The sequence below is a fragment of the Lepidochelys kempii genome, chromosome 24 (assembly GCF_965140285.1).
Source record: "Lepidochelys kempii isolate rLepKem1 chromosome 24, rLepKem1.hap1, whole genome shotgun sequence".
NCBI classification, from domain to species: Eukaryota; Metazoa; Chordata; order Testudines; family Cheloniidae; genus Lepidochelys; species Lepidochelys kempii.
In genome coordinates, this window is record NC_136403.1 from 5,075,044 (window position 1) to 5,093,582 (window position 18,539).

General features: G+C 52.1%; 1 protein-coding gene across 1 annotated transcript in view; it reads left to right on the forward strand.

The window, feature by feature from the left end:
• Positions 1-8,020, forward strand: part of LMNA (lamin A/C) — a 51,752-nt gene extending 43,732 nt beyond the window's left edge. Inside the window, exons 9-12 of the mRNA XM_073323267.2 lie at positions 119-238; positions 506-601; positions 3,071-3,337; positions 6,001-8,020. Coding sequence (XP_073179368.2) covers positions 119-238; positions 506-601; positions 3,071-3,337; positions 6,001-6,027 — 510 coding nt within the window. The 3' untranslated portion in view covers positions 6,028-8,020. The remainder of the gene's footprint in view (positions 1-118; positions 239-505; positions 602-3,070; positions 3,338-6,000) is intronic.
• The last annotated feature ends 10,519 nt before the right edge of the window (positions 8,021-18,539 follow it).

Sequence of the window (18,539 nt, forward strand, 5' to 3'; positions counted from 1 at the left end):
TCTTACCCTCTTTTGAGGAGCAGCCGCTGGACAGGCACAAAGACCCACATGGGGAATTAGGGTTAGGCGGATGCCACTGGCACGAGGTGCTACCAATCTCTCGTGTGTTCCTTTTTAGATCTGGGCTTCTGGAGCTGGTGCCACCCATAGCCCTCCCACTGACATGGTGTGGAAGGCCCAAAGCTCCTGGGGCTCTGGAGACAGCCTGCGAACCGCCCTGATCAACTCCAGTGGAGAGGTGAGACTCCAGGGGGCTGGGACAGTGGCAGCTGGGGGCTAGAGATCTCGAGGCAACATGCTCGGGCTGGATGCAAGAGAGGGATGGGTAAGGGGTGGAAGGTGAAAGTGACGCATCGGCCAGTGGAGTCGGATCTGATTCTCCCTCGTGTGTTGTTGCCATCTGCGGGCTGGAAGTCCCTAGGGTGATCTTTCATTTGAGCCATAGAGCTAAGGGGGATATTGGCAGGTGTAGCTGCAACCTGATTTTGCCCTCCCTCCCTTCCAGGAGGTGGCTATGAGGAAGCTGGTGCGCACGGTGATCATCAATGACGATGAGGAGGAGGAGGATGACGAAGTCAGCGTCCACCACCGTCACCACCATGTAAGCATCATGCTCTGTCAGGGACAGGCAGCAGGATCCAGTGGGTAGGGGACTCAGGATCTGGTTCTGCTGCTGGCCTGCTGGGTGACCTTAGGCAAGTCCCCCTCCTGCTGATTGATGCACTGATCCTGCACCTTCCAGGACCAGACCCAGGGGAGCAGGGAGTTGAGGTGATGGGGGAAGGGCCCTGTGACTTACCTGGCTGGAAAACAACCAACCACAATGTCAGGGAAGCAAACTGCTCTCCATCGACTGCATGAGATTATCTCTGCACGTGGAGACACTCCTAGCACCTGCATGAAGGGATCGAGCTGACGATGGGGGACGTGGGTTCGTTTGGAGCATCTCGAACAAAAGGGCTCTGATCATCCCCATGGAGGAGTGGCACAATAAGCTTCCAGGCTGGAACCGTGAAGATCAGCCCTGAAATCCAGCCCGTAGCCTGAAGCACGCAGGGTTTCGTCTGGAGAACGATCCAGGCTTTGGTGGGGACCAAGCTGTAGAGAGGGCTGCTCTGATGCCCTCTGCTTTGTCAGGTAGCAGCTGACGGCCGAAACGCGTCCAAGGATCCCGATGGCTGCTGTGGTTTTAGCCCCCCTGGTGCATTCTTGGACTCTTGCTCTCCTCCCTGCAGAGCTGAAGGTGTCCTTCCTAATCTGGGGCCGGTGACAGACCGATGGCTTCATTAAACAGAGGGTGGGCTGGTGCCCAACTAGAAGCGTGTTCAGTTCTTCTCCCCCATACAACATCCCTTATCTAAGAGGGCGTGAGACAGAGGCACCCCCAGCGCGTACCAGACAGGAGGTCTAGGGTTCAGTAACTCCACCTAGGGGATGGTGTCAGATTCAGCTTTCAGCTGCTTGGATTGGTGCAGCTGGGACTGTATCGTGCATGATCAGCTTTTATATTTCATTGCTCTGGATCCAACCAGCCATGTCAGGATGAATATTGATCAGCCCCAGAGAAACGAGCCAGGATCTCCTTCTGGCTGGCATTACCCGTTTGTTTTGAGGACTGAATTCCTTCCAGGAGTGAGCTTCCTATCGTAAAGCAGAGTCACCCAGGCCATGTTGAACCCTTGACAGGGGAGGTGTTAGCCGTTCAGGATGGGCTTGGATAAAAATTTCTCCCCCCAGGCCAATCCCCGGCTTGGCCATCAGAGGCAGGGCTGAGGAATAGACAGGACTGGTTAGTTGGGTGCTAACTATAGGCAAGCCACTAATGACACAGCCCTCGATGTCTTCAAAGCACTGAATTGTCCATGTTATTGGTGCAGAAGAACCAGGCATGACAAGGAGAGGAAAGAAGCAACAGATCGACTCCAAACTGGCCCCATGTCCTCACATAGTGTGATCACGCCACTGCTGAGTATCCTCTGAGTGGGTCTGACTCAAAACCCTAGTGCTCTGATACCACGGGGATGGACTCACACTGAGACGCCAAACCAGAACAGACTCCAAACTACCCCTCCCCTCCCTGCAAATTCACCAGATCAGAATCTTACATCCTGGGGCCTATCTCGGATCACCTCACCCTGGATCTACATATGGAGTGGTCCGAAGTGTGACTAAGTCGGCTCAGGGACTGCACCACTTAATTACGTCTTAGGTGTTCTTGACATGAAATTTGAGTGCCATGGTGTTGTTCCTCCAATACAAAGGGCTTTGCTGGCTCAAGAGAGATGCGATTCCCTTCTTGATGCACAAATCCAGCTCCCATCACTGTTAGCAGGAGTCGGGTACGTGCATGACAAGAGGGAGTAGCACCAGTGTCTAGACCAGACTGCAGGAATACATCACATGTCCCACAGCCAGCTATTTTGGGGGCCCATTTGCCCATCCTGGGTGTGAGTTGCTCCCTTTGGCTTCAGTAGGAGTTTGTCCGTTCCAGAGGTTCTTAACCATTTATCATACACTGACCACCATCTAGCCGGTACCCTTTGCCCCCACGTTCAGCAATATGGGAGTGGCAGGGAGGTCACAACCCCCAGGTAGAGATTCCTCCAAACGACACATTCTATTTTATTCAGATTCTTCTAATGCACCCATCACCATGGACTCAGGGCTCCATGGTTTATGAGCATCCTGCAATGGCAGAACATCTGCTGGGGTCCAATGTCCCAAAGTACCAATCACAAGACTGGGCTGGGTGTTGGACGGGCACAATCCAGCCCTGCCACGGCAAAGAGGTTCTTGGCCAGCTCTGATGCCCATCTGAAAATAGGAAAGGCTGATGCCTCCTATCGGGGACCCCTACACAGCCATGGGGCTCCAGCCGGGTGGGATGGGTGTAGCTTGTGGATAGCCTTAGGGCTCTGCCTCCTTGGAGCGCTCATTAAACCCTCGAGCTGATTCATCTGGTCCTGGGATCAGTTCCGCTCCTCACTCTGATCTTCTTGGGGGCCTCTGGCCCTGGAGGAAGCTCCATCAAGTACTGAAGCTCCGTTTTTTTCTCTTCCCACCCCTCAAGGCCCACTGCGGTGGCACAGGTGATCCTGGCGAGTACAACCTGCGCTCCCGCACTGTGGTGTGCAGCACCTGTGGCCAGCCGGCAGAGAAAGCCAGCGGGGGCCAGAACGTCGCGGCTGGCTCCATGTCCTCGGAATCGTCTGCCTCCAGCCTCACCATCACCCGCAGCTACCGCTCCCTTGGGGGCACTGGTGGGGGCAGCAGCAGCCTTGGGGAAAACCTGGTGACCAGGTCCTACATCCTGGGTAACTCCAACCCACGCAGTCAGGTCAGTGCATGAGAAGAAAGGGGCAAGGGAATCTTCTCTGGGGCAAGGGAATCCCAAGGTAGCCGAGTGTCCAGGCTAATGGATCTCACTCATCTGAAGGTCCCACTGGGAATTCCAGCTGGAGGAACCCTGTCATAGTTCGGTTCACACTGCCCGCTGGTTAGGGCCAGTTCTGTGTCAGGATCCATGTGCTCTAAATACAAACAGGTCCCCCACTTAATAAGCCAAAATCCAGCTCTCTCCTCTAGCGGCTCCCGCTACAAACACGAGTAGTTTGTGGATGGGGATCTGGTGAAGGCTCCTCTCTGAAGATCTCTGAGGTGAACAGACTGTGAAATGGTCTAAATGGATTTACTGACCCAGATTTAGCTCCCCCATGGCTAAACCAGCTGCGCCCGCGCTCCTCCTCTCAGGCCCCTTTTGTGCACCTGGTGGCTCCGCAGGCCGGAGTGTGCCTGTTCTGAGTCAGATCCCATCTCTGCTGCTGTGAACCAGCTTCAGAGGCCCCTTGCAGCCAGTTCCGATGCCCCACTGCCCCCAGTCCCAGGGTCCTCACTTGGGCCAAACTCCAACACAAGCAAACAAGTGTCTTTCTGGAGTGAGGACTGCAGGGTTTGCTGGCTGTGTGTGCGCAATGCTGGTGAATGTGGAAGGATCCCGCACCCCCACTCATCAGAGAGAGCCTTACAGCCCTCCAGGCAGAAGCTGCAGTATTTGGGTCTGCAACAGAAAACTTGTCAAATCCAGAGAAATATTCCCCAGAGCAAGGAGCTCTGGCTAATGAGGCTACATCCAAATCACCAGCTCCCTTTAGGGGCCCCAAATCAGTTCTACACCCCCTGCAGCAGAGCCCAAACTGTAGCCATCCAGGTCAGCGCTACCTCCAAATGGGCCCATCTGTCCATAACCAGACTGTCCAGGGTCCTTCAGAATATGGGAGTTCTGAGCCGTCTGCTTCCGAGGGACCTCCCCTGACATGAGGGGCCCATGACGCACCTTAACTGTGGGAATCGCCAGTGGTCCATCGAAACCAGCGGCCTTGTCTCCTAGGGTGACCAGTGGCTTCCGAGGAAAGTACAAGAGACCCCTCCCGCCCCCCATGGAATTGCCTGTCTATGGGAGATGTTTCTTCCTTACCCAGGCAGCCAGTGACTGGCTCATGCCTTGAAGCATGATGGTTTGTACCTTGTACAAGGATGACGATGTTAATTATACCTAGAACATTCAAGATAAGGACCTATTCGTAGGGTTAAGACCCTAGTTCCCCACCACTCTTGATTCTGGCTTGTCCCCTAGGCTGTTTTACTGGCTAGTCAGGTGGCCAGTGGCTCAGATCTCCAGGGCTGCCTGCTAGCCGGGCTGGCAAGTTAAAAGCCTCCCAACCCCCTGAGCCAGCCACTGAGGATCCCACTGGCAGCATCGCCACCACGAAGCCAGTAGCCGGGAGTTGTGGCTCCTAGTTTCACATTATCTGGGACTCCGAAGCAGGGGGGCAAAACCTGCACCAAGGACTCAACTGGCTTGGCTCATCTGAGTGAGAAACCCAGCTGCCGGCTCCTGGGAGGAACCCTGAACCCTCCCCCTCAGTCATCGTTCTAACAGAGGGATCTTTATACCCGCTTCCATCTCCCGCTTCGGTTCCTTTCCTGGCTCTTTCCCCCTCTCGCCATCTCCTGGCGGCTGCTGCTGCTTCCCTTCTGACCCTCAGCTGCCCACATCTTCGCACACCCCTCCTGGCAGCCTTCTCTTGACTAAACCCATGGCCCCCTCCAGGCTGCCTTCAGCTGAACGTCTCTGATGGAAGGTGCTTCTCTTAGGGCAAGTGGTTAGGTCCTCCCCGCCTCTGAAATGTACATAGAAATGCATCTGTGTCCCCTCCCCGTCTCAGTCGGAATCCAGGCACCAGGCTTCCATCCTTAGTGCTAAGAACAAAAAAATCAGTGGCTTAAGCAGGGAACAGGGAACTCATGGGTCCTGTCCCCTGCTCTGTCCATGTCTCCCTGCATGACCGTGGCAAGTCCCTTAGCTGCTCTGTGCCTGAGTGTCCCAGCTGTGCAGTCGGTTCAATAGCTCTGCCATGCCTCTCTGTAAAGTCCCTTGACCTCCGTGGATGACATCTGCTTCAGAAGTGTTGTGTTTGTACTATGTTGCTGCTTATGCTCTAACGGTGGAGTACAGTGGAGCCCCGGTTGTCCAGCTCTCCGTGTTAACCAACAGCCAGCGCTCGCAGGTCCAGAAGCAGGTGACCTCTCCTGTGATGGCCTCACACTTACCCATTCTCCAGATAGCCCACATTTTGTATTATCCTACCTCACCCCAGTCCCCATTAGATCATATAAATGAGGTTCTGCTGTATTTATAATATTCTAGTGCTAATGAATTCTACTTCTACTAATGCTCTAATTGAGTATTTATAATACTCCAAAACTAAATGTGAGGACTTAGTATCTGAGTATTGTAATACTCCACCATTATAGATCATTAGTAGTAACATTTTAATAGTTAATTAAATTAATACTGTTCTAATCAGTATTATTATTCTAATATACTACCACTAATTCTCAAACTATTTAATGTTCTAGAGACTCCATCTATAGAATGTTCCCCTTTAACTGAAGCAAACAGACGTTAACAATTATTTATTTTCTCTTTTCTCCCACCAGGGTCCTCAAAACTGCAGCATCATGTAACCAGCAGAGGGTGCTCTCCTTGCTGACAACCTGCCATATCATGCTATTCCCCCCCCCCGCCCAAGGCTAGAGAACCATTTCCCCCCCCTTTTTAAAACAAAGGGGGGTTTTTTGTGTTTTTTCTACAGCAGAAATTTTATATATAGATATATATATAAAAATGCTAAAAGATGCTTTGATTTTTTTTTAAGAAAAAGTCTATTTCTATAAAACAAAAAAAGCTTTTCCAGCTTCTAAATTTTTTTAAAAACTAAAACCAAAGAGGTGAAAGAATTGTGGCTACCAAAAAAAAGAGAAGGGAAGAAAAAAGAAAGATTGTCGTTCAATAGCTTTCTAGATGTATTTTTTGGCCAAAGCTTCTTATGTAAGACTAGCTGCTGTAAAGCCACCAGAGCTGAAATGCTGACCGCTGTTTCCCAGGGGCCGCGTTGCTCTCAGAACCATGCACTTAGACCCGATGACAAAGCTCACTTGAAGTCAGTGGGCCTCACGCTGATGTCCGTGAGCTTTGGTTCAGGCCCAGAATCCTTTAGGAGGAGGAATCATCAGGCCTGTTTCTCATATACGCTAAGGCCCTTTTACGTCACTCTTTACAGTGGGAAGGGGCCTTCCAGTGGATGGAACTGTAACTTACGAGCACTGCGGAAAAAAGACCTTAGTACATTTCACCCAGTGGGCCTGATTCTCACTGACAGCTCTGTGTCAGCTTCACATTCTGTTTAATCACATGGGGGCATTATTTTAAGCGCTCTCCTTTTGTCCCATTTCCTCTGCTTAACTGCTGTTCCCCGACCAGCTGCTGCACTGCTATAGCCATGGGAGATGCTGATGAGTTTAATTTTCGTACTGTACTGCTGTTATTCAATTACACTTCTTTTTCTTCTAAAGGCAGCCAAGTCGTGCCTTAAAGGGTGATACTGATTGGGTGAGCTTAATCAGAAAGGGAGATGATAGAGGAACGAGGAGCCCGGTTTAGAGAGCTTGATAGCCCAGGATCCAGTTCAGAGACCAAGGGCAGAGCGATCAGGGAGACGGAAAGAGAGACAGTTTCGGAATGTGCTTGTTATAAGCGTGGGACCAGATATCGACGCCAGCCCTGACCAGAGTGACCTTTAAGGTTTCCAAGAGGCTGAGCAAAGCAGGTTGGGTTGTGGGGTTTATTCTCAGTTAACGTGAGCCAGATCCTCAGCTGGTGTGAAGCCTGCCTGCCCCTGTTGCCTTACCGGAACTCACTGTCACCAACTGAGGCTACGCTGCGTGTGATTACAGTTGCACTAGCTGCTGCTTCTCCACTGCAGGTATGATCCTGCGTCACACCCCACCCCTTCTGCTGACTTCAGTTGGAGTTTGGGGGGCACACTGGGGGGCAGGGCCAGACCCCAAGTCCACTAAGGAATTGGGGGCTCACATGGTTTGCAGGAGGACAGGTCTCCTCTCCACTCTGTATTACACTAACTGATTTGTTTTGGAGGCCTGTCTGAGCCCGGGATGGATCAAGACGGCTCAACAAGATCCATCCAGTCCATTTGTCCTGTTGTGCTCAGTGGCTTTTGTTTTCCTGCATGACACTGTCTGAGCCCACCGCATGCCCCTCCTCCACCATAGCCGGGTGGGGGAGCCCAGGGCAGCTCAGAGCAGAGCAGCGTAGAGTTGTCCAGTCAACGTTGTGTTGGCAAAGTGTTGCCTTTTAAAATCCAACACTAAAATAAAACCACCGCAATCCCCGTATCTATTGATCTTATTGTCGTGGAGCCGCTACCACTGGCCAAGGCTTGTACCCACTACAGCGCCCGTCCTCTGCCCCGCCACCTCCCTTCAGCGTCACCCACCTTGAGCCACTCTGCTGGGTGCCGATCTCTGTTCCGCAGGGGACGTCCCGGCTTTGTCACTGTTAAGGTTTGGTTGCTGTAGGTGGATCTGGCAAGGCCTTGTACTGTTAATTGGAAATGTTGCAATATTTCTGTTTTCCAAAATCAATACACCAGAGAACCTACCCAGCCTGTGTCCTCTCATTATTTCAGCTGCCGTTTGTAATGCAAGGGGCACCTCTGACATCACCCCGTGAAGTGGGGAGGAGGGGGATAGTGGGATAGCGCACTGGTTAGTTCAATGCAACTGCACTGGTATTCTCCTTCCCTGTGGTCCAGCCGGGTCACCCACTCTGGGCTCCAGGCTCCTCGGCTGTCGCCTGTTTCGGGTGGAGACCAATGTTCCCCCTAATTTTTTACATCCATATGTGAAATGAATTTTGTTATGTGCACCAATATGGAGGTGATGTGTGGTGAGGGTAGGGCCAAGGAGGGTTTGGAGTGTGGGAGGGGGCTCCGGGCTGGGCAGAGGGTTGGGGTGCGGGGGGTGGGGTGAGGGCTCTAGGGTGGGGCTGGGGGTGAGGAGTTTGGGGTGCGGGAGGGGGCTCAGGGCTAGGGCAGAGTGTAGGGGTGTGAGGGCGCCGGGGGAGAGGCGCCTCTCCCTGGCCGCGGCAGCTCCAGGGCAGGGGCCAGGAGAGAGGTGCCTCTCCCCACCTGTGCAGCCCTTGATATCCTGCCACGCAGCTTAGAGGGAACTTAGGTGGAGACCCACGTGTGTCTCCCTCCTGACCAGGGTATTTCCAGGCTACGCTGATTACACCGAGTTTCTCAGCAAGTCTGACTCTAGTTAATCTATCCCCTCGAGTGACAGAAGCTAGGTCAACAGAAGAATTCTTCACTGACGTACCAGTGTCTACCCTGGGTTTAGGTTGGCTTTTAACTACATCTCTCAGGGGTGTGAAGGTTGACCTAACTTTTAGGTGTAGACCAGGTTTCAGGACCCTCCCACAAACTCCACTTCTCAAAAGCTGAAGACTTCTTTCTCTCTTCCAGGATTGGTTGGCAGGGGCATCCCCCAAACAGTCTAAAACAATTAGCATCTTAAACAGCCAAGCTTTAGAAGAGAAGAGACTCTCACTAAAACTAAAGCTCCTGTTGCCATAAACTGGGCTGGTCTACACGGCCAAGTTTGACCAGTGAGGCCTTGGCTACACTAAAGCCGTGTGCTGGTATCTTTTCCCTTTCAAGGCCCTTCACCACTTCTCCCCACCCTGCCTGTCATCTCTCATTCGGCATTGAAAGGTCGACGCCTGCCTCCATCAGTCCATGATCCCAGCCCCCACGGCTCCTTGTTACATTTTCTAACAAGCCCCTTTGTGCTTTCTCCCCCCTCACACCTGGGACAGGCTCCCTGTAACCATCCACAGATCTACCCATGATCTTCCTTCAGAACTCCCCTCAAAATCTCCTTTGCCGTGAGGCCTGCGAAAACATTGACAAGGGTTAGGCGGCTGGTGGGCAAAGACCACAGCCTACCACGCTGAACATATTGGCTCGTCGTTTCCTTGTGCTCCCCGTCTGTCTGCACCCATCTGCTCTCTCTCCTCTTAGACTTTGATTGGAAACTCCTTGGGGCAGGGACTGTCTTTTCGGTTCTGTGGCCCTGCAGCCCATAGTTGCCACTCCCTCTGCCCCATTCCCGTTACAGCAAAATTATAAGCAATGGGAAGCAGGGACTTCTAATGGGAAGTGATGGCCATCTTTAACTACAGGCAGAGATACCATAATCCTTATAGCAGATTCTGCTTCATAGCAATCCTGATCTTAGCACCTGCCGGTTAATGGCAACAGAGGGCCGGGACCCAATCCTCTCCCACTAACATGAATGGCACTGAGATTCAGATATGGGCAACAGCCTGCAGCTTATTAGCAGCTTATGTTTTTTAAGAAAGGCCTTGGCTGCGGGCAGGTTGGCAGCACTGTGGCTGGGGAAGGAAATGCGGGGACGTGCCTTCCCTGGCGGCAGCCCTGCAAATCCGCCTGTCGCTGGTGCTCAGTGCTTCCCCCTGGGGCTGCCGCCCGGCAAAGCTACTACATGGGACCGTGCAGGAGCTAAGGGGCTGCAGGTTGGGAGGGGCGGCTGTGGGCAGGGCAGTAGCGGGGAGCAGGGCCTGCAGCCTGGAAGTTGGAGCAGAACGATACCTCTCCTTGCACGCTCCAGGCTGCGCCCTGCCGAGTGTTAACTAAAAAACAGATTTTGGGGACCCCCCCCCAGAATACCTCACCTACTAACCAGTCTGTTTTTCCTAAAGTATGGGTTTCCAGGGTGGCTATGGAAATACCTGGGGCTTGCCAGGGGCTCCCCAGAACAGCTCGGATGTGTTACCCCCAGAGGACACGGATACAGCCTTCCGATAAATGATTGACTCCGGCAGTCTTCTTTCCAAAACAAAGACACCTTTTTCTGGTGCAAACACCAACCCCTAATACAACAATAATCTATCCCCCCGCCCCACAGATCCCTGGTTCCAAGTTCAAGAGCATCCCAAACCACAATAACCATACAGCTAAAATGATTCCAAGCGGCTGTGCCTTCTCACAGGTGGCCAGTCTGTCACAAGACACTGACAGCAGTTCGTAACTGTACTTTGTCTTCCATACATAAATTCCTTTTACAATCAACACACAGAACCTACATCTTCATTAACCCAGGCATACGCAATTACGCACAAACACTTAGACTGACTCTACTATAACTGTAACTGAGAGGCTTACTCTGCTGGCAGGACTCCCTCTGTTGCTGCTCGTTACAGTTGCTGCGGGTGCTGCTGTTTCTCCGACAGCTCCTCTCCCAGGGATTGTCCAACCCCCCTCCCATGCGTACCCTCCACAAACTCCTCAGCTGTCTGCTCTCTCTCCAGCTGTCTTCGCCTTAGGTCCCTGCATCTCCCTCCTTGACTATCAGCTGCCCGCTGACACCCTGCCCTTTCTACTGCCCTGTCAGAACTTTCTAATCACTTCTGCTACTGTCCGATGAAGTGAGCTGTAGCTCACGAAAGCTTATGCGCAAATAAATGGGTTAGTCTCTAAGGTGCCACAAGCCCTCCTGTTCTTTTTGTGGATACAGACTAACACGGCTGCTGAAACCTGTCCTGCAACCGTTATTTACCCCACGGTGTTGTGATCTGTCAGTCGTTGTTTACCACTTTCTTTTTCCCACCAACTTGACTTTTGGTATGTGACCTTTAGCCTACGTTTAATGGGGTTACCAGAGCTTATCAGTGGAGTGACTCTTCTTATATCAAATGGAAACTAGGGACACAAAAATGGAGTCTGGGGAATTTCTCTGCTATCACCGGGGACTATACACAGGGAAGGAAGAGCTGGGACGTGCTGAGCCCCGATCCCCGGAGAGTACAGGGGTAGGTATGGTGCAGCCCCACAGACCCCCCACCATGCCCCATAGAAAGCCCTGGCACCCAGACTGCAAGCCCCCTCCCCACTGCCACCCTGCCCAAAGCCAGGTTTGCAAGGCTGCAGCCAGGGAAGGCACATTTCAGTGCCTCCTTCCCCAGTTGTTGTCTTGCAAACCTGCCTTCCACTTGTTGCCAGACAATAGCAACTTCTTGCTGGAAGCCAAGGGGCTGCCAATAAGCAAAATCTACTGTATTATACGTGACTATGACAGCAAGCCCTGGAGACTGCCGTGCTAAGGGGACACTTCTCCCTGTGACATGTGTAGCACACATCTTTGTCTTTCCACTGGCATGCTCTCCTTTGACAGCTTCTCAGTGTTAGGATCTGAAAGCCAAAATCAGCACGCACCCTAGGCAGAGCAAAAAAACATCCAGCAGATGATAGACTCCTGGCAGAAAACTGTTTCCTTGGGACATGGCCGTCTGGTGCCAAGAGGCTGGAATTTGCACCCTCAATGTACTGCTAATAAAACACCAGCTACAACTCTGACATTAGACCCACAGACTTTAAGGCCAGAAAGGACCATGGTGATCATCTAGTCTGGCCTGCCCATCGCAGGCCACCGAGCCTTGCCCACCCTCTCCTGTAACAGACCCTGTAATGTTGAGCTTCCTGTTTACAATAAATTCCTGCAGGCTTTTTCCTCCAATTTTCAATTTAATGAATCTTTTTTTCAATCTGATACTGACTCTGCCTGCACTCATCCTGCCTGTGTCTGACTCCGTACGTCACATTCTGCTTTGTCTAGCCTGATTCATTGGGGCTGGGTCTTTTTAAACACTTTGGGGGGAAATCTTGAGGTTTTTTTTTTCCCGTTAATCTCTCTGTAAAGTGTCCTAGCATGCAGGCACTTAATTACTCACGTAAAGTCCTACCGAAAGCAGGGCGAGGCTATGAACCCTTCTCTTCCGGACCATGAGCTGATTTCTCAGGCCCAGCTCCTTGGAGATATTCAGGCAGGGTTAGGGTTATCCGATGCAGTGAGCTGTAGCTCACGAAAGCTTATGCTCAAATAAATGTGTTAGTCTCTAAGGTGCCACAAGTCCTCCTGTTCTTTTTGCGGATACAGACTAACACGGCTGCTCCTCTGAAACCAGTTAAGAAGAAATTTCCTCTGTGGGCAGATTATCCCGTAACTGTCCAGTAGGGGGAGTTCTGGCACTTTCCTCTGACACAAGGATTACTGGGATCCTAGAATCACAGGGTTAGGAGAGACCGCAAGAGATTGCGGAGACTAGCCTGGGATGGATTCCTCCGTTTCCGTCCAATTTTCAGCCAGAGAAATGACCCTGAACTTCATTTACAGCTTCCTCTGAGTAAAGGACTTCACTAATTTTTACTAGTACTGGTTTTTTTTCACCTCTGCCTTGGTACCATGAGCTTAAACTGCAAAGCCGGCAGAGGGAGCAAATTCCTAGCTGGTACATTTTAGAAAAAGATTTTACAGTAACTTGAGCAAACTCCCAAGATTACAAACAAATCCCGGGTTTCACACGGAACTGGGCCTTTTCAGGTTGTTAGCCATTTCAAAAGTCGGACGAGGCAGCATTCTGGATTGGGCGCAAAATGAAAAATTTCAAAACTATGAGCAAATTGAAATATTGGCAAACAAATTTCATGGGGGGGCGGGTTAACTGAAACATTTCATTTCAACCAAATTGAAACATTTTGTTTCGGTTTTAAAACTTTTGGGGATATTGTTAAGGAAATTACAGGAAACTTGGATGCAAAAGGATGTTTCAAAACAACAACAGAAAGAAACATTTTGTTCTGTTGCGTGACTGCAGCATGAAACAAAACTTGGAGAGTGAGCTGCCTGGGATAAGTAGACTCCTACCCCGATGGAAACCTGGCTGAGGGCGAGAAGTAGGCGATGCTGCCAGCATGGGCTTGCTTTGCTTTTCCAATCTATCCTAAGGGACCCTCCACACTGTATTCCGGTTCTGGCTTGTTCTGCAAAGGCTGCGCTGTGTCCCTGCAAAACATCGGCTGCTTGTATGCCTCCCAAGAGAGGTAAGTTTCCAGCAGGAGGTTCATGCATTTTTCGGCGCCACCGTGAGAAACAGGAAAGCTAAAGCCAGAGACCCAGTCTCGGAGGAGTCAGCGGGGCCCCTTGCAAAAAGTGGAGGCCTAAGGACCTAGCACTGAAGAGATAAATTGCCAGAGAGACTGTATAAAGGTCAGAGGTCTAGCATGTCTTGTGGATCCATGACACCCCCTATGCAAGGGTCCCCCACCCCTATGCCAGGGGCCTCTGCAGTGACATTGGAATCTAATAGCAGTAAGACTGGAAAGAACCAGCCTAGATCAAGCTGGGGGAGTTAGGCCTCTTGACCACAGGGAGAAGCCGGCTTTGTCTCGCTCTGTTTGTTTCCAGTGTGTTATTGTTCTGGATTCTAAGAATAAAAGTAGCATCCCATTGCAGCCCTCCAGCAAGAGTATTTGATATTTGTATCTACTGTCGCCGGGTGTGTGGGTTTGCTGTAAACATGCGTTAAGTAGCAGGTTAGACCTGCTTTGCACCAGTGCATGGGACAGTGCAGGGTGCTGGACGACGGAGCAACAGATCCATGGGTTTGTCTGTTTTTTGTATACAGCAGGTCCAAAGAGGGGAGATGAGTCCAGAGGTGTCTCATGGCCTCACTCCGGGCCCCTGGTCAGAGGCTCCGTCAATCTTGGCCGGGACTCTGAGGTCGGAGACTGGATCGCTTGAGGCCGGAATGGCTCACAGCAGCAAGTCTAAGCCCTTGAGTGTTTCTTGCGCTGGGAAGTTGCGAAAGTGTTTGGTTCTTTTAGCAGCCCGGGTTTGACGTACCAGGCGGTGCTCTGCTGGCAGCTGCTCGCCAGCTAATGCAGCGGCACTAACGAGGCTGGGGTGGAATGGGGGAGAGCCGGGCAAGAAGCAGCCTTAAAACCCTTTAGGGATCTGCTTGGCTAGGCACAGTGCTGGGAAGCTGCTGTGCAAACGGGTCCTGGGGCTACCCTTGTACAGCGAGCTGCCGGAGCGGTCATGAAGGGAGGGCGCCAAAGGAAAGCAGGGCCTGCACCACAGCAGTGTAAGTTACAAACAACGTTCCCTGCAGCTTTCCAAAGCATGAGGCCGGGGGGAGCCGGTTGCGGTCACACTCCAGGATTTTTTGCGTTTCTGACTTTTTGCGGTCAGATTTACAGATGTTGTATGAATGACTAAGGAGGGAGTGGGGAAAAAGGGACTTCTGTTTCATGGGTAGCTCTGTGGATGTCTCAGTGCGCAGAGGAGAAGATCAGATGTCCGGCTGCTTGGATTTTGTTACCCGCCCTGCCTCAGCGGCCTCAGCCACGTTATCTTCAGTTCTCTGTGCCGGAGTTGCAAAGAATAGTACTTGGCATTCACGGAGCTGCTCATCCTCCCTAGAGCCTAATGTGGTCGGGGTCAGTATCGTTCTCCCTGTCTGGCAGATGGGGAAACTGAGGCACAGAGACAGGCGGCGACTTGCCCGAGGTGGTCCAGGGACGATAGGAATCTTTATCCTCCTTTGTAAAAAGGCTGCGAGATCACCAGAGGGAAGAAGGATGCTTGGGCTAAGGCAACATAGTGTGATCCAGGAGCCCCTGCCTCTGCTACCGACCCCTTGCATGTCCCGGGACAAGACACCACTTCTGGTCTTGTTTCCTCTCAGTGCAATGGGGGTGACAATTCTGATGATACAGAGTGCTGGGAGGAGAAATCCATCAATGCCTGAGGGGCGCTGAGACATATAGTGAATGGGGGCCCTGGAAGTACGTAGATGACATGATATCATCATCATCCAAGCAGCAAGATAGAAAGCCCTACTCAGGCTTTGGCTTCTCTTGCTGGATCCCCAAAATGGGTCCTTTAATTCCAGTGGCAGCCAGGGAAGATCTTCATAGCTGTTAAACCCGCCTGCACATTGGGTCGCCCCAGGAGCTCTCCCTGGCTATGAGAATCGCCCTCAAAAAAGGGAACCCAACCGGGGTGAAATCCTGGTTCTATTAAAATCAATGGGAGTTTTGGCTTCAGTGGGGTCAGGATTTGACCCCAGGACTTTTAAAGTAACAATAAAGGATGGTCTAGTGGCTAGGGTGTTGCACTGGGACTTAGGACACCTGGGTTCCATTCCTAGCTCTGCCACAGATTCCCTGGGTGACCCTGATTTCAATGGGAGTGAGGTGCCTAAATACCTTTGGAGGCTCTGGGCCTGTATCTAGCTTGGCCCTTAGATCCACAACTGCAAACTGGGGGTTCTGTTTCCGCTGTGAGGTGTTGAGGGCCCGGTGTGGATACACGTGTATATCTGAAAAGAATTCTTCACCCTGTGTATTACTCACAATGTCTGGGACGACTAACACCGAAAGCTGAGTTTAAGCCTTGTTGACTCTTCACTATTGAAAGCTGTTGGTGTATTTTTAGTAATTTCCCTCCAGCCATCTAGTCCGGTCAGTTTCACTAGGCTGATCAATTTCATTTCCTGATTCTCCTTCCTTAACACATCCAAGTAGCGGATTGGGACTCCAGCCCGCCACCTGAATGTTGGGTGATTTTCAAAGGAGTCTAAACCCTTGCCTCAGTTACAGTGCCGTGTTTGCCGCTATAGTTGTTCTAGGAAGCACAGCTCCCAGTGGAAACGCAGCTTATGCCAGCGGAGGAGTTCTTTTGCCGGGAGAGCTTCTATCGGTTCCCCAGATGGAACAAGCTTGGGCTTTCTCTGGTGTGGCTGGGTCCATCAGGGGAGTGATTTTTGTCACACGAGCAAGGCTGCCAAAACTATTTATGTTGAGAGCAGGCCCATGGCGGTGAAGTGCTGAATTCTGGGAGCTGGGCAACTAATTCCCTTAAACCCACGAAACAAACCAAGCGTGTTTCCTCTGAAACGCTCCCATTCCTGCGGGAGCCCTGGGCAGCAGGAATTTCGGCCGCCTTTGAGAGGGGCTGATAAGATACCATAGGCGTTGAGTTGCTCAGCTGAGCTTCCGCTGAAGTCAATGGGATTTCCCCTCCCCACCCCCCACCCCCGTTAACTTCAGCAGGGCAAGGATTGGACCCAAGCTACCTCTTGTGCAAGTGCCAGGGGTAAGATACCAGGGCTTTATCTCAAATATGCCAGTGCGTACAGGGCGACGGGGTGCTTGGAGATTACAAGTGGGTCTAAATAAAGCGGATTAGCAGACTTCAGTCACGCCGGGCATTTACTGTTCAGCAGTGGCCCCTGACCACAAGCTAACAGCGCCAGAGTCTGAAGCTGCCCTGAGTTTTAAGCCAAAGTTACAGGCATCTGAGTTGGGGGAGAATTGGTAAACAGCAATTTCTTTCCCCTGCCCCATGTTTGCCAGAATCATTCAATTGACAGGTTGTACAGTGAGCCAGCTACATGTGGAAGAGAGAGAGAAAGAGAGAGACTGCCTGCCTTCTGTTGGATGGAATTAGAACTGTTTGACTGTGTGTCATAAGCCTTATACTGCTACTAGCTAGTGAGGATTCTCCTTTAGCTCACGTGCAAAAAGCCTGGGTTTTGGAGCTGGAGGATTTGAGTTTTAGACTGGCTGCTGCCGCTATAAAAACCACAGTGACTGGCCTGGTAACCTCTACAATTTGGCTGAGGTGTCTGGCCCCGCCTCACTCTAACCACTAGTCAATCCTGCCTTCCAGCAGTGAGATGAGAACCCAGGAGTCCTGACTCCCAGTGCCCACCACACTCCAGCTCTAACTGCTAGTCACAGCCTTTTGTTTCCCAGAGTTAAGAACAGAACTCAGGAGTCCTGCACCTGATTGGACTTTGCAGATACTCCTGATTGCGCCTTAACAAACTTACACAAGTACCCTTTCCTCACCCCCGCAGCGTTACAAAGCTGCTCATTGAGGCTTGCTTTGCCCTCGCATTACTCTGAAAGGGGTCAGTACATAGGGTCACTCCAACAGCACACTCGACTGCTTGGCAAGTTAACTGCAGGGCAGCTGCCTCACTTAACATTTCACTGCCCTGCATGAAAGCTCCCATGCCCACTGGCTAATCAGTTGGCCCGGCAGCCCCTCAGCGGTCACATGCCCCCTTCAACCAGGACCTGACTCCAGATCCAAACCACCCTGGAGCTGGCATCTGGATCTGGATCTGCACTTGCAGGCCTGCTGCTCCCTCCACAGATGGGGCAGGTCATGAACCTGGCTCCGAACACCCTCCCAGCCCCCAGGAATGCGGGAAATGCAGCCCCAGAGCCCAGCTTTCTGACTTGAATTCACTGTGAATCCAAACCCATGTGAGCTGCAGCTGCTGAGTTATATGCACGTTGCGGTTCAGCTTTTCTAGGGGGATCAGAAGCCAAAAGACGTGGCTGGGTAAGGGTTTTTCAAACAAGGGCTGAGAGAGGAGGCGGTTCTCCACAGCTGGTTCAGTGGCTCCTTTCTCTGACTGCCCAGCGTGGGAACGAGCTCTGGGCAGAGAAAAGCTGCAGGAGAAAGGCTGAGTTGTGAGGTCTACCAGGCGACTGGGAGTCAGGACTCCTGGGGCCTCGTCCCTGCTCTGTGTAAGGTTTGTTTAGTAGCGGTCGGATCGCGGGAGCCAGTCTGGGAGTCAGGACTCCAGGCTTCCCTTCAAGAGGACAGGACAGAGTGGGGTCTAGTGGCTGGAGCGGGGGACTGGGAGTCAGGACTCCTGGGCTCTGGGGGGCGGGGGGGCGTGTGTTCCACTGCTTGGCGCAAGGGACTGGGAATCAGGACTATTGGGTTCAGTTCAAGGCATCAGGAGAGAGTGTGGTGTAGGGGTTAGAGTGAGGAATGGGGGTGGATGCAGGACTCCTGGGTTCTCTCCCCAGCCCTGGGCGTGGGCTGCGTTCAGTGGTTGAGGCAGGGCGCCAGGAGTCAGTACCTTCGCTTCAATGGGCTTTGGATCAGGTCTGAGTTCTCCCTGCTGTTTGGTGTCCACGAGCGGCTTTAGAAGCTTCGCAAACAAGGCCGAGCATGGACTGGGCAGGCATGAGGCACAAGCTCCTTAGTGCAGGAGATCAAGGTAGGTTAAGCCCCACAGCACCGTGGGAACCAGCCTTTCTGTCTCCTCCAGCCTGTAAAAGGACCCTCACTGTGTGAGATCAGCCCTGGTGGGAGGAGGAGCAAACCTCTAACTCCCACAGAACGAAGCAGGGGCCAGGGAGCCGGGACTCCTGGGTTCTACTCTCAGCTCTGGGATAGGATGGGGTTTCTTGTGATTAGAGCAGGGGTGAGTGGGAGCCAGGACT